Genomic DNA, 15,905 nt, shown 5'->3' with positions numbered 1-15,905 from the left:
TAAACCTTAAATATGTTTACATATTCCATATTTACATGTGTTATCTCACAAACAGATAGGCTTTTCGATAGTGTAGTTGAGCAGAAAAAGGAAGAAAATCGTTAGATATGTTTTTTATCCTGCCACACCTGCAATGAAATTTGGCTTATATTGTACCTTCCAGCCACTAACGTTGCTCGTCTTTTCTGCTTATTTTTGTTGCTCTGCTTTTATACTCGCTTCAGCCACTACTGAGTTTACTACTTTGGAATTCGAGACGTTCGTCAGGAAAATGGTTTCATAGCCCGCAGCTGAAATATGCCTTGAGCACGAATATGTTTCCTTCCATGCCATATCTTTTTATTATTTGGCAATGACTGCAAATGAATTTTATATTATATGAATTAGTGGTTTCTGCTTTTTATTATTTTATTGCACATTTGGTCTTTCTCGGTACGTATATATATCCGTACATTTATACAAGTATACTTTTATATATTTTTATTGGGCATTTTATTAATTTTTTCTCACAGACAACATATTTTCTTTAGTGGTATATTGTGAACCTTTATGAAAGCAATTTAATTTATAAAGAAATTTAATTTTTACGCACTTAAAATGAAGCAAAAATTTAAAATCTGGATTCTCTTTAGTACATATTTTTTGCTAGAAGATTAGAATTTGGAGAAGTAATTTGTTATAAGTATTTTTTTCAGTGGTTGAATCCTATTAATTCGTCGGCTAACAATTTTTTATTAAACAATGTTTAAACTCTCTATAAAAATCATAATTTAAAAGAATATTGCACTTCCAAGTTACGTTTATTAATTATATACGTATGCACCCAAAAACAAAATCAATAGAAAATATTTAAAGAGTGATATATCAAGGACCCATTTGGTTCAATTATGTTGTTTGCTAAAACCATGTAAAAAAAATCACTGCATCCTTAACTGAACACGACCCTCTTAACTCCCACCTTTGGATCAGACTAAAGGTCACTAACAGCAAGTAATTCTTAAAAATCAAAAGCAAAATTCTGTCTATATAATCTGATAGTATCTTGTGATTGCTAAGAAATCAATAGATATTGGTAGGTGTTATTAATATTGGTAGGTGTTAGCAGAATATTTTTAGGGAAATACAAGAGATTCAATTAGTAATGCGATAAATCGCTTTTACGTGTTCAAAATTGAAGAAAATATCAAAATCAAAAATCGGAAAAGAAACATGTACAAAGACTTATTTTTCAAGTGAATAGCTTTTGTTTCAATGAGATCATGCTAGATTATCTATTATAAGAAAAATCAATAAATTCCTAAAGGTAGTATTCGATGAATATACAACTAGAAGAAATAAAGACCTCCTAAATCATGTGACTACTACCAGAATTTATTTCTTTAAACTACTTAAAGTTTCTTGTACATACGGATCGATCTTCGGAAAAGGGATTGGAATATTCCCGATACCATCCATGAGAAGCAAGGAAATGGCTCAGTTTGTCTGTATTCTGTTCCTTAATTTCCTTAATTACTTTCAGTAAACATTTTCGTTTCAGTTGGAATATTAAGAAAAATTGCGCTGATGAATTTGAAGATCATGCCTCAATCAGTCTAGGAAATATGTATATAGGATATAACTCGATAAGCTACAAAATAAGTTTTAAAAAAATATTTGCTGATTGATTTAGTTATCATACCTCAACCAGCGTACAAAGTATATATGGAGGACAGGCCTTAATGAGACCTACTTTATTTAATAATTTCGTTTATCTTGTTTATTAAATTATATGTATTAAGTGTCTAGTGTAAACATAATTTATGTTTTTCAAAATAACCAAAATTTAACTTTTCGGTTCACTTAAACGAGCCTGATATCATAAATAAGAGCCGTAAACGAAACGTAAACTTCTAAAACTGAAAGTCTAAGGAATATTACTACTTATATATAATTTAAATTTTTTTCTATACAATTTCATAAAATAAAAATTTAAATTTAATAATTAAAATTTAAACATTTAAACAAAAAAAGTAATTGTAGGGCTGAATACAATGCTACGCAAAAGTTCGAGACCTCAATATATTTCAACACCTCAAATATCTAACATGTAAAACACAAAAATTTTTCGTTTAAACATATTTATTTTTCAAATTAAGTTTACGAAATTAATATTAAAAAAACTAAGATTAAATAAAAAAATTAAATTTTCTTCATTTATTAATTATATTGCATATCAAAAAATATGTGAAGAGCAGCTGCGCATAAATTTAGGACCACTTAATCCTCTAAAATAATATCTCTTAGTTTCAGCTCAGCTTTAAATTCTGCTTAGATTTGATAGAAACGAATTATGAAGAGTATAAATGGAAATATTTATCCATTTTGTTATATATATCAGTATTACAAATATTTTCTGTACGATTAGTTATACTGTCAACTGTATTTTTCAGACACCTTCAGACACTTCGACCTGCTGAGAAAACTGATCTCTATAGTGGTATCTTATCCTCCATAAACGAAATCAAGCAAATAGTTAGAATATCAACGTCTTTATTAGAGTTAGTCATATATGTGCGCTATTATTTATACAGCGTGAAGTGATTTTATTTCTGTTTCTACATCCATAAAGTTTTTTGAATTTAAAGTTATTTTTTTAAGTAAAATTATTTATTTTTGTAAGTCAAATATTCTCTCAAATTGGCCATGAATTTATTTTTAAGCAAATTTACTAACTAAACTTTGAACAAATTAGCTAAACTGGGGTTACTCATACGCTATATGTACTCTAATGTGAACTATTTAATAATGACTATAAACCACAACAAATTTTTATTTAATAACATTCTATTGAAAATAACAATAAACATTATTTACGACATAATAAATGTAAAATATAGTAATATTTATTTCATAGAAAGTGAAATCAAAACCAAATGAAATCAATTTTCCAACTGCAGGACATTTTCGAGTACACACAGAAGTCGTATGCATGCAGTCTCTTTTATGGAAAATTAAATGGAATATAAATGGAATTATGCATTTAATTTGATTTCAAATTGCACACAAATGCCGATCATGAATAAACTCTAATAAACACTCAATTAAGGATACTAACATAGATGTTTGTGTGAGTTTTCGAGCGAAATGGCATTCGCAGTGCAATATGCCTAAACTGGTATGGCAATCAAATGATTTTTGCTTTCATTGTTTGTGGCTATTTTCGATATTAATTATTTTAATTTTACCACAGAATTCACTTAGTAAAATGTCACGTTTTCGCTTTTGTGGTGAACTCAATAATCAAAAACTAAATCAATTTCGGTATGCAAATATAAAAAGAATTAAAAATAAAACCAAAAATTGGAATAAAAATAAAAGTCAAATTATATATATATAGAAGGGAAATATAGAGCAACACTTTACTTGCCAAAAAGTAACTAAGTTTTAACTAAACATTTGTTTTATGCGGTAAAGGTCAGCGGAAAGCCGTATATCAATAGACCACATGCGATGCCTATAATATCAACAACAAAGAAGCCATTGTCAACAAGGAAGCCGCCATATTTTCATACCATAAAACAAATAAAAATGGTGACTAAATAAACATTTGTGGATTTTATCACGTTAGTTTCGCTTTTCACTTACACACACAATCACATATGCACACTGGTGTATATGTACATACATATATGTATATTTGTTTTTCTTCTCAGTTTGTATTGTACTTGTTACTTTTCTTTATCGTTTTGTTTATCGTCGCCTCTAAGTGCTACCGTGAAGCAGGACTAAATGTGTCTTTTGCTGAAGGAAAGAGTCCTTGATATTTACACATTCAAATAACACAACAAAATACTATTTGGTTTCACTTATGATTTTTTATGTGTGCTATTTTTCTTTTGACATAGAGAATGTAGTTATATTTTTAGCCTCCTTTGCAAAAAGATATATATTTTGCAATTTAATTCACTTAAAGGACAAAAAGTTTTCAGTTCAAATAATTGCAACAAAAAACAGAAATTTAAAAGTTTAGTGCTTAGTTGCATTTAATTTTAGTTAGTATTTTAATATTTTTCTTAATAAAATTAGTACTAACTCTAAGACTATAGTTCGAAAAGTGAAAAAGACTCAGGTGGTGATATACTTTTTAGGAATTTGAGTTACAAATACTACTTTGTCAAAGATTCTAAGGCGTTAATCTATAATAATTAAGCAGTAGTAGTAGCAATCTTCGAATCCATACAACTAATTTTTGAATTATGATAGAACGCGAGTATCGTAGTTCTAAGCTACAGCCAAGCTGCGCTTAAAGCCTTAAGGAACTCGATTATGTCGCCGAAAGTTGCACATGTTTGCAAATATAGGATAAACTGTATCAATAGATTCACGGTTTAACCCTTCAATGGGTTCTTAGCCATTTCTTGGCTTATCTAAGTCTGTCGTAAGACTAGCTATAGACGATTAGATTGGGTATGAACCAATCAAAAAGTAAATGGTGATATCACATTACACATTAGCTATCTATCACTTTAGCTGCTGCAGCTAAACTAAATTTAACTGGAATCAATGGAAAGGCTACAAGTTTACTTGAGACTCTATACCCTACACTCTGTAGCCTACGAGAGTAGCCTTCTAAGTTTTACGTCTAACAATGAAAACATAATTTTTAATCAGTGAAAATGGTTTTAGTTGTTCGATGATTTCTCCATGATAAACACATTTTTCCATTCGATTCAACTTGGTGCGGCAAAATTAACGCTCGCCCGGTTTTTATTTTTTAATGTTTTGGAACGAAAAGAAGTCATTGCCAAGTCGGAACTGTATGACCGATAATCCATCAAGTCGGCGTTTTAAGTGCTCAGAATCTCTTTCGACGGTTGATTTTTTGCAATGCTCCGAAGATTTTCGGCAAACACAGATTCTACATTATTAAGTGGTACTGATATAGTCACATATTGACATATCGACATTGACTTCTAAGCGGGTGCCAAGAACTTTAGAGCGATCTTACATGTGATTTCTACAGCGATTATGCGGGAGAGATCTCGCAGCTTCTCGCTCTCACGACCGCTGAATAAGTGTAAAGCACATGTAAGGTTAGCTTTAAGAAACTTTGAGCTTTGCTTTAATGTTCGGAATTGTATAAAATTAAAAATATAAAACTTATGCTCTCAGTTAAATTGTTCACTAGTTTAGATTTGGTTTAAGAAAACATTTTCTTGGATTGTTGAAAATAAAATTAAAATACAAAACTATATGTATATTGAAAATTATTATTAATTTGTTGTTGAAAACATTTCTTAAATTATTTAAAAATAAAATTAAAATACAAAACTATATACAGTGACCGGTTTTTACTGAAAAAACATAAAACTATTTGCTTGGATTTGATCTATCTGTCGACAACTTTTGTCGAGTTCTGCTCACTTTGGAAAACCCTGATAGTGGTTCGTCACCAGTCACGAAGTCGTAGACGTATTTTCAACTATCTCGGTCGTATTTTCTTAGCATTTCCTTGCACCAATCAATACCTGTCAGAAATTCAAATATTGAAGATAGGTTCACACTACAAAGACGCTTCACGATATGCGTGCTGTGTTCCATCATAGAAATTATTCCCAAAAGGTGGGTTTAGTGATTTAAAGTCTCACATGGTGGCTTAGTTTAGATTTTCATTTTTTTAATATAGGATAGAATAAACCAATACACAAAAAAAAAATTACGTACCTAAAATGTGCTTTTTTAATACAAATTTTTAAATTTTCTTAATAAATCTCAGATCATGTTATCATAACACAACAATTCCAATGTAGTTCTTTCAAATTTTAGCGACAACAGAAGATGCTCTTTGTTTTGTCCTAATCTTCGAGACATGATTACAATTTGAATCCATGATGATGCTCACAGTGGATAGGTGCGGCCCATTTGTGTTGTGACTTCTGATGAATTCAATTAGTACCGTGAGATACTTCCTTTTTTACTACATATAAAATTTCGTCAGTCCGCTGTAGAGTTCTTTTAAACAGCATTTTGTTACCTTACGAATTATTATTTTGGACCATCTTTTTTGTGCATAAAAAAGATGAAAATTGATTTCGTACAAAGCCTTTAATGGTCAAGTGGTCAGCCAATTTATAATCTACAAAATTGCAGTGACCGGAACCCATTAAACATTTATTTTATCACATTTTACAACGCTATTTAGTTTTGTGTTATATTCATTAATCATACATTGAATAAACTAAGAAGTTAACAAAACTTTCAAGAACAGCTTGGCTATCACTACTTATGCCGAAGTACTTCCTGTGCCATTTCTTCCCAATAATCCAGCAAGCCACATTTAGTATCATATAAACATTTGATAAAAAGAATGACTTTGTACTTTAAACAAATTATTGGTTTCATCTTTTAAGTGCAATTCAGATCCAAAAGGAGATAATGAAGATATTGGACCCGTCAGTATAAAATATATTAGTTAACTCTCTAGACTAGTTTAGATACAAAATGGACAACTAAACTCAATAGTACAAAATGAGACTAACTTTCTCATTAATAATGAGTGTAATATCCTTGATACGAAATATCAAGGATAATGTAAATTAGTATTAAAGTTTTTGACCTTCACGCTATCCTATATTCAATTAAATATTTATTTAAGTAATGATTATTTATTTAGAATTAAATATATTAACTCACGCACTACATATAATTTCAAGATATAAATAATAATTTTTGTAGAAATATTCATAAGCAAAACAAAAACGATTGTAATTTTAATCTTCTTTAATTACCCATTGAATTAAAGAAGTTATCCAATCTAGCTTTTCTGAGTGCATTCTTCTCTTTTAATGATTCCTGTCAATAATAACAATAATTAAAATTGCTGTAATAATTACATCGATGATATAATCATATTTAATGAAAACTTACCTTTTGTCGATGACCGAGGGAAAAGGATGGTGGAGAATTCAAAGAATTTAATTCATCTAATCTATTCTCTGAGAGCGAAAGAGCTTGATGTTTACGAAATTCGTTTGTCACGAATGGATGATTTTTCTCTACATTCTCCTTCTTATTAGCAAAATAATTGCGTTTTGTTTTTTCGTTGATCTGAGCAATATACTCTCTAGGACTATTAATACCACAAAGTAGAGATTCAGCACCACCTTCAGTTGGTTTATCTGTTTCATTACTTTCTGGAACGTTATGTTCAGCCATTACATTATTTAATCCCAATCTGTAGTTATCGTCTAAAAATTATTATTTTATTAAGAATTCTAATTATTAATGTTGTGAAAAAAAATAAATAAGCTAGCTATTCAAGCAAATGGTATCAAAAATTTAGCTTACACTTAGAAACTCTACTTTTTATCTTTTTATTCTGTTCAATCGTATTATTTTGCTTCTTCGTCTTCTTAACATCTTTGTAATCATTTTCTGCAACAATTGCTTTAGCATTTGATATACTTTTATTAACCATGGCATCCAAGTGCTCAAATATACGGTCGAAATAAATTGATTTCCCGCCAGTATCTTTAGAAGTAGGCTCTGAGGTTTTTCCACCTTTTGATTTTGATCTATTTCGTGTTTTGTGTACTTCATCCAAATTTTCATCATCGGAACAAGCTAATGTAAGCGGTTGCCGTTCACCAATAGTAGTGGTGGAATCAGTAATGTTAATGTCTACGTGAAGTTCCTCTTTCATTGTATCTGCAACGTCAGATTCTGCGCCCCCACTAATGCGATATTGCTTTAAATTCGATTTTATTTCTTCCGATACAGGTCCCAAAAGTTTAAGCATATTTTCAGCATGCATGTTCTGTATACTTGGTTTTTTCGGAACAGCAAGTGGAGAGTACCTTACGCGCGGTGTGTCTAAGGGAGAGAGCTTACCTTTAAGTTTCTTACTTCTTTTGTAATCATCCATGATCTGAGTTGTGAGCAAACGAATTTGCTGTTTACTTCTAGGTCTAACGTATTTTATTAAAGGATTATTACCACCAGAATTGTATTTACCATAAATTTCTTTTATAGATGGTTTAGCTCGAAGACTAGAATTAATTGAAGAACTCATAGAATTCTTGTTCCCAGTAGTTTTGTTGGAAAGTTTATTATCTTTTTTGGGGGGTATCTGTAAAAATGTGATTTTTAGCTAAAAATAGTGTCAAATTTAATGCAATGATATTTACAAAATTCTTATTGGAAACACTGTTGGCGGTAATGTTCTCAACAGACAACTTAGCTGGAATACCAGTTTCAATATTTTTAACGTAAATACCACCACTTTTCACATCAGCAAAAGGTGAATTCCATAAAATCGATACTTCTTTGTCATCAACGGCTGACTTTAGACCAGACGTAGAAGTTACATTATTTTGAGAAACACTTTTTACCTTTTCAATTTCATTGCGAGTTTTAGTTGATGTCACAGGTACTCTAATATTCTCTTCAGTTAAGTCAATTGGCTTAATGATAAGCAAATCATTAAAATAATCACTAGAAGCGGCTTTGGATTTTGTGGAAGAATTGCGTAAAATTGATACCGGCTTACAGTTTACAGGTAATTTCGCATTCTCCTTGGGTGAGGATATAAATGTCTCAACATTACTAAAGCGAACCTGTTTAATTTTTTCTGGAACATTTCAAAAATATATCAAATAAAATATTATTATTAGTTTATTTAATTAGTATTTCTTATTCGCACATACTTTTATTTTTGGTTGTTTCTACTAAAGAATCTATATAAGCAACTTTAGTTTGTGGTTCCTCGTCGTGAAACATTATGATTGCTTTAAAATTTTGTATATACTTTGTAAAAAAAATATATATAAATAAATGAAAATATTTTTCATTTTAATAATTGATTTTTTCTAAAAGTATTCGTCTAATTTCGCCTGCTACCATTTTTCATCATTGATTCTATTATAGTTATATATTAGAACAAATATATTAATAAACTTCAGAGTTTAACAAAAACACGAGCCAAGCAATGAAATCAAGGGAAGGAAGAAAATCAATCTATTTCAGAAACCCGAATTTGGAAATTTTCTCAGTTGAAGTACTTTTTCAGCTTTTATACCTTAAAGCTATTTATTGCATTAAGAGATCGAATTATATCTTGCAAGGACTCAAAGTACATCTACGGTGCTTACGTACATTAGATTCTGTAATAGTTGAATAAAACTAGGTTTATTATATGTACATAATAATATATTATCGTTTTAATAAAATATTCAGTTTGAAAACTATTTACTAAATCTACTTTTGTAAATTCTATACATAGAATCTAAACTATTAACTCATATTTCAAGTCCTATACATTTTTTAAGATTCAACACGTGAATATATTGTTACCTAATCTTTAAATATTCAAGTTATAATAATACAACGTTTCGCAAAATGCAATAAACTTCAAGGATTCATATGAGTAGCACAATCAAATCAATCAAACGTTCTAGGCTTCACTTTTACACATATATACAATAATCAATTATTACTCACAATTGCCTAGTTTCCCTCAATAACTTAATACCACGGTATCTGTGCTGACGGACCATTTTGAAACAAGATGGCATGCTATGATACTAGGTCCACCCTTTAATGACTTTTGCCATGGTTGTGGCTCTGAGAATGAGGAGGAAACAATGCACCATCTTATGTGTCAGTGCCCATCTTTAGCTTGAAGAAGATTAAAAATCTTTGGGGCGCCTTTTTTTACTGACCGGAATGAGCTGTCATTCTGTAAATGCGCAACAAAGCTATACCTGTGGTACCATAATGGGCCATTATTTGAACTCAAGTGAGCTTTTGGATACAAGACCACCAATCCAACCTACCTACCATGTATACAATAACAAATAGTTGTTCTAGTAAGAAGTGTTTAGAAGCATAATAGATAAATACAGCATTGCATATCTATACATTTATACGTCTGTATATGTTTTTGAAAAAGAGCGTCCGGGTCGTCTAAAAGAAATAACAACTGAAAAATATTTTTAAAAAAACACCTTATTGGATGTTCCAAAAATTGAATTGCATGAGATAACATAGACGACAAACATATCATATTAAAGTGTATAGAATATTTAACATAAATATTTGAGTATGAAAACGCTTTCGGCAAGATAAGTGCCGCGTTTACTCCCAATTGGTCAAAAACGAAAACAACAAGGACATCGTCATTCAAAACATTGTTTGAAAATGTTTAAGCACAATCTAGTTAACTCTGGGGATCGCGTAGTAACAATTAATGAAATATGGATCCATTATTTCACAACTGAGGGAAAACAACAAGCCAGAGAATGGAGATAGAAGTAGTGGTCCTAAAAGAGTTTTGACTTCCGTATTAAGGGATTCTAGTAGAATAATTTTCATAAACTATTTGGAAAAAGAAAACATAGTAATATCGAACTACTATTGCTTGTTATTGGATCGACTGTCGAGAGATGAAAAAATCATGAAAAAACGAACACCCATATTTGGTACGTTACGAATTACGGTACGAATTGCTTCCTCATCCGCCGTATTCTCCAGATTTGGTTTTCAGTGACTTCATGCGAATTGCACTTTTACCTACAGATTCAGGTTTTCTTAACAGGACTGAAATGAAAATCATAACAAATTGCCTAGTAGAGTATATAATCTCCGCTGTCTTGTTTAAAATGTGGGACAATATCATGTGACAGAGTATCATGTCATGGAGTTTTAATATGGTTTGGAATATACCATGGGACTTAAGTTGGCATTATAACACTGATAGGCTTGTACTGATAAGGCGGTTCAATTAATTAATTTTCTATTTCTATCAAATTTTTTTACTGATTAACTTACAATTTAATAGTTTCTTATATAGTTTCTTTCATTATTTGTTACTCTATAAAAATATGTTACCACTTACCACTACGAAATTTTTTGCTTTCCATTGATGAAAATTTTTAATTTTTATGAAAGGGTTGTATCTAATTATTCTATAGTTGAGAACATAACCAAAAAATGTTGATTTTATTTATTTTTCAAAAATTTGTTGTATTGTAGAAAAAACTATAATTTGGTTATGAAAAAAAGTGTTTTAGTTTAAATATATTAAATAATGATTAATTTTTTAAGTTTACTGCGATGACTTTAATCATTTAAAATTATACATACTGTGTTGATTAAATTTAAATGAAATGACAGCGGGTATATTCTCTTCTAGGTTATCGACTAGATTAAATTATAAGTTCAATTAAATTTAATTAAATTATAATTATTAATTGTTTTATACACTTATAGACTTATTGAACTTTTGTTGTTATATACTGGAAAGTCTGAATTGCTCCCGCATTTTCCATTTAATTTTAATTGTTTGAATGTCGAGATATTTTGAATTTTATATAATATTGATTGCTTTTTGTTCATCCCATCCAAAAATGAAAAATTTGAAACGAAATTAAAAATATGAAACGCCTGCAAAAACTAAATAATATAAGGTGTTATCTAGTACTTGATCCTGATTTGGTAGTACTATTTGACTTGTATAGGAATTTACCTGGACAGTAAAATGACCTGGAGTGATCCTAATTTTAACAAACGTAAACTTCTAGAAACCAAACTACGAAATTTATTTTACTTTCTTAGTCGAAATACTGAATTGTTCACTAAATATACTAAATAAGCACTTAAATATTATAAGCAATATAATATAATAATATGACTATAATAATCGTAATATGCTAAAACCCTTCTGTAGTGATACACTATAGCTATAGGGAATCGTCTTGAATTAAAATCTGGCAATAGACATTTTAAATTAAAAACTACGTTTGATCGCAAATACCTCCTGATACATTACCAATAACTAATCACATTTACCAAAAACTACCAACTACTTAAAAATTTACAAAGAAATATGCAAATCGAATAGTCATTCCAATCCACTTGCTATGGATCTGATATCACCTTCGAAATTCTTCATAGAGAAAAACTCCCATAAACCTTCTTGAAGTAAATGATCAGTTTACACTATCATATGTAAATATATATAGATATGTCACTGGAGATAGTCCATGCACGTATTTCTATGCATTTATATTACTTATCAAAAATATATTCTTATTGTAAAATTAAATCCTAAAAACAATAATTGTAATAAATAAATTGAAAACAAAAACAAAAAAAAAATGACATGTCCAACAAAGCTTTTTCATCCAATTTCAATATAATTCGTTTAGCAACCGCTGAACGTTAGACAACGTACTACAATAGAAAAATGGTTAAAGATTTTTACATCGAATTTTCTGATAGGATGACCATAATTTTTTACTTGGTCGTATCTAACATCTGGAGCAGTGAAAAATTACTACGTCCACTAAAGGTCACTCTTTGATATGATATTTGTGTTGAAGTATGATAGGCCCGTACTTATTTAAAAATGATAATGGTGAGGTTATGCAAGGTATGCATGTAAAAGACATGTAGTTTCAGCAGATTGGTGCCACGAGTAACGCAGTCGCTTGGAATTTTACATTTTGATATTCAGAATTGGCCACCAAAGTCCAATGATGAAATTTGTCATTTGTCAGTGTTAAAATTTGTCATTTTTGTAAATTTCCGAAAAGAATCGTATTTATACGGTCAGCTCTTCAAACTCTTAATTCATTTAAACTAAAAATCCTTTAAGTTCTGACTGTGCTATTATAAATCGAAAAGTGATTTAGAATTATCCTAATAGTTTTATAAGACATCTTGTGGATAACATATGGAAGGTTTTGTATTTCAAGCTTAATGGTAAGGTGAGAACAATTTATTGGATTAATAATTTAGTTGAAATCTCAAACTCAAGTATATTTTATGTTCTAGTTCTAGTTCTAGTTGAGCCTTTTTCGAGTTAGTGAATCTGGGCACTTTTACTCTTTGATAACTGGGGGATTTCTGTAGAGTCTCGCCCATCTCACTGACCAATTTGTATATTTCTCATAAGCTTCGTGATTATTCAATAACTGATCTAAGATCTGCGTACCGTCACGTGCGGTTAATGATTACTCTAAGATTACATATATTTTATGCACGTTTATTTTCAGAACCACAAAATGAATAACTTTATGGATATTTAACTTTATTTTTTATTTCTGTTTCTCGGGGACGTTATATTGCCTTTATAAAAGCAAGCTTTTAAATCAATCACTCCAAAAACTATTCTAGAGAAATTATATTAAAACGTAAATGAATATAGAAACCAAGAGTAGGAGGATGAGGTACATTTGCGGTGTTAATAAATATTTTTTACTATCAAACTACTAGCTAATCAAATTCACCCTATAATCCTCTTATACAAATTTTGCTATTTTTTCTATAAATTAGTTTTTTTTTTCATTTTTTTTTATCCGTTTATTTTCACGCTTCGTATTTAATGCATTAACAAAATTAATTAAAAGAATTTTTCAAAAAAAAACTACTTTGTCATGCAGTTATTGATTTATTTCCTTTATCCTTTGGCAATCAGTGGGTAAAGAGAAATTGAATCCATTAGTAATCAATTATTATTGTCTTTCTATTCAATTAATACATTACTAGATCAAATACAATTGATATATAAAAACTTACACATAAATTCCAGAACCGATTTGTTTGCTTAATGTTTGCGTGTTTTCCATTATAAAATGTTCCTTTCAAAGCGATTTACATGGCACCCTGCTCATCTCCATTCCAAACTCTCTATTATAGCTCGCAGTAAATGTGCTTTCCACACAATTACACTTCCCTCCTTCTACTTTAACTGCACATGCCACACATGATATCCTTATAAAATTACGTTGAACCGCAATAGCATGCATTACACATATTAAGACTCAAACTAATTAAATGACATAATATATCAAATCTGATAGAATCTATTAATTAATACGCATTGCCAGGATAATTTCACTGCAGAAATTTAATGAAAATTTATTTCATTCTTTGCATTTGTTTCAGAAAACCAATTAAATGTTAGAAACGCACTACTTTTCCTTTGGTCTACACAAGCAAATATTGTTACTTGCAACTTGAAATCGGATTAAATTTGCTAATGCCAATGCAAATGCAGCTGCGTACTTAAATTCAGGGATGCAAATGCAATCATCCATTTCCTTATGTAATGGTTAACAACAAGTTGCATTCCATCCACTTCAATCTGTTCACTTCACTCTCAGCAACACAAAGTTTTTGGAAGCACTTACTCTGCACCACAAAGTGTGGCAAAGGATTAAAAGCCCCAACAGCAACGATGCATAATGAAACGATAATGTTGATGAGAGAATCTTTTTATATCTTTGTTCAAATAAATAAAATTGTGCTTCATCAGCTTATACAATGGCAGAAGCAACCGATTCTATAAAGCAGTAGCATAATTGTAAGGACCTTATTTATTCAGTTTCATTGTTTAAGCTGATTATACACTTTTCAGTTGAAATTAGAGCAATTATTCTATATTGCGTTAGTTGAAAATCTGAGGGATACCTTAGCAAATCTTTATGAACTCATAAAAATTTATGCGGTATTATAGCATAGCAGCTTAATTTGCAATTATATTGCATTAACTTCAATAATATAAAATTGTGTTTGAGCTCAGAAAGGATACAAAGCAAATCTAATTAACATTTTAACAACGCACACTTTAGCACAAAATCATACGAAATTAAGTACCTTTGAGCCAAAAAATGGGGTTGCAATAACATTTATAATTTCCAAAAGATCTTACATTGACACAAAGGACTGTTGCTTTTGTATATCACAAAATACCTTCACTTCTGTTCACTTTAAAGTGCGAACGTGTTTAGCTCAATATATAATTTTATAGTTTCGTCAGTGCAAGGGAAGAAAAGTCTTGCACGTCTTCTCAGAAAATCAAAACAAGTAGGTTTGCGAGGATTCTCTATACTTTTAATTTTCTTCGTATTCATTTCGCCTTGACTTGTTTTCTTTTTTTGTTTTTTTTTTATTTTTTTATTTTTTGTGCAGTAATTTTATTAACTTAATTGAATTTTCTTCGCTTTCAAAGCAAATAATCTAAAGCAGTTTATTTTGTTAGTGTTCAAGCTTCACTTGACTCACCATAGCCTTCCATAGCTTTTCATAGCCTTTGCTCAATGTACTCGTAGATTAGTATCCTCACAGCACAGCTGCTTTGTTTACGTGCTGTCCTTAACCAATTTAGACATTTGCAACAAAATGGAAAGGTTAACATATAAAATTCGGGTATCCTTTACAAAACGTGCCAACTCAACTCATTTTGCGAATTTCATCAAATGCCAAAACAGATTGGCTGCATAATCAATTTTCGTCGCTTGTGACATTAAAGGAAATTGCCAGAAATTATCAGTTATCGAGACTTGGCCACTTAAGCTTGAAATGAGATTTACCTGGTCAAGCATTTCATGCAAATAACTTAATTAAACAAAACCATTCAAGGCCATTAAACATTTTTTGTTATTATAAGTTTATCGATTTCAAGCTTAATTACCCTCTCCATATCATCTTTCATTATAACGAATAATTTTTAATATTCCTAAATGTATTTAATAGCAAAGAAAGTATAAACGATTAAGTCAATATTAAGAGTTTAATAAGTAACGAAGAGTAGCCCAATTGTACCCATTCTACTTGTTCTTCTTCTTTTAATGTACGCTGATATCTGTTTTATTTAGAAATATAGAAATTATAGAATATATCTAAGGACTTATTGGCGAAGTAATATTAAAAAGCAAAATAGAGTTAAGTAAGGTTTTCTGTTAAGGTATATATCCAGCCTTTCATTATCGTTTTGTAGATATCTGAAACAGATATCCTGCTAGATACATAACAATTCTATTTAAAACTGATGATTTAATAGATCGATTACTAAGCTTGAGGTAACCTTTAAGACCGTTATTCACTGTGACTACAGGTCAAATAGATCTTTCTGTATCTTGTAA

At 30.0% G+C, this 15,905-nt stretch overlaps 1 protein-coding gene across 2 annotated transcripts; it reads right to left on the bottom strand.

Annotated features, from left to right (window-relative positions):
* Positions 1-6,653: 6,653 nt before the first annotated feature.
* LOC119672622 lies at positions 6,654-11,011 on the bottom strand. 2 transcript variants are annotated; one of them, XM_038083721.1, is made up of 5 exons: positions 10,874-11,011; positions 8,166-8,608; positions 7,327-8,107; positions 6,907-7,226; positions 6,654-6,831 (listed from the first exon to the last, which is right to left on the bottom strand). In XM_038083721.1, exons 1-5 carry the CDS (start codon positions 10,896-10,898, stop codon positions 6,760-6,762), a joined length of 1,641 nt encoding a protein of 546 aa, XP_037939649.1. In that variant the 5' UTR covers positions 10,899-11,011; the 3' UTR covers positions 6,654-6,759. The 2 variants fall into 2 exon arrangements, with proteins under 2 accessions (XP_037939649.1, XP_037939648.1); XM_038083720.1 differs by lacking the exon at positions 10,874-11,011 and adding an exon at positions 8,685-8,783.
* Between the last annotated feature and the right edge of the window lie 4,894 nt (positions 11,012-15,905).

Source organism: Teleopsis dalmanni, chromosome 1 (genome assembly GCF_002237135.1).
Source record: "Teleopsis dalmanni isolate 2A chromosome 1, ASM223713v2, whole genome shotgun sequence".
Lineage (NCBI taxonomy): Eukaryota > Metazoa > Arthropoda > Insecta > Diptera > Diopsidae > Teleopsis > Teleopsis dalmanni.
The sequence above is the reverse complement of the archived record's forward strand: the minus strand, read 5'-3'. Positions and strand labels throughout refer to the sequence as shown.

Coding starts and splice junctions, on each gene's coding strand:
- LOC119672622 (XM_038083720.1), bottom strand. CDS start 8,757: ATGTTTCACGACGAGGAACCACAAACTAAAGTTGCTTATATAGATTCT. Junction 8,108..8,165: donor GTGTTTCCAATAAGAATTTT/GTAAATATCATT, acceptor ACATTTTTACAG/ATACCCCCCAAAAAAGATAA. Junction 6,832..6,906: donor CCCTCGGTCATCGACAAAAG/GTAAGTTTTCAT, acceptor TATTATTGACAG/GAATCATTAAAAGAGAAGAA.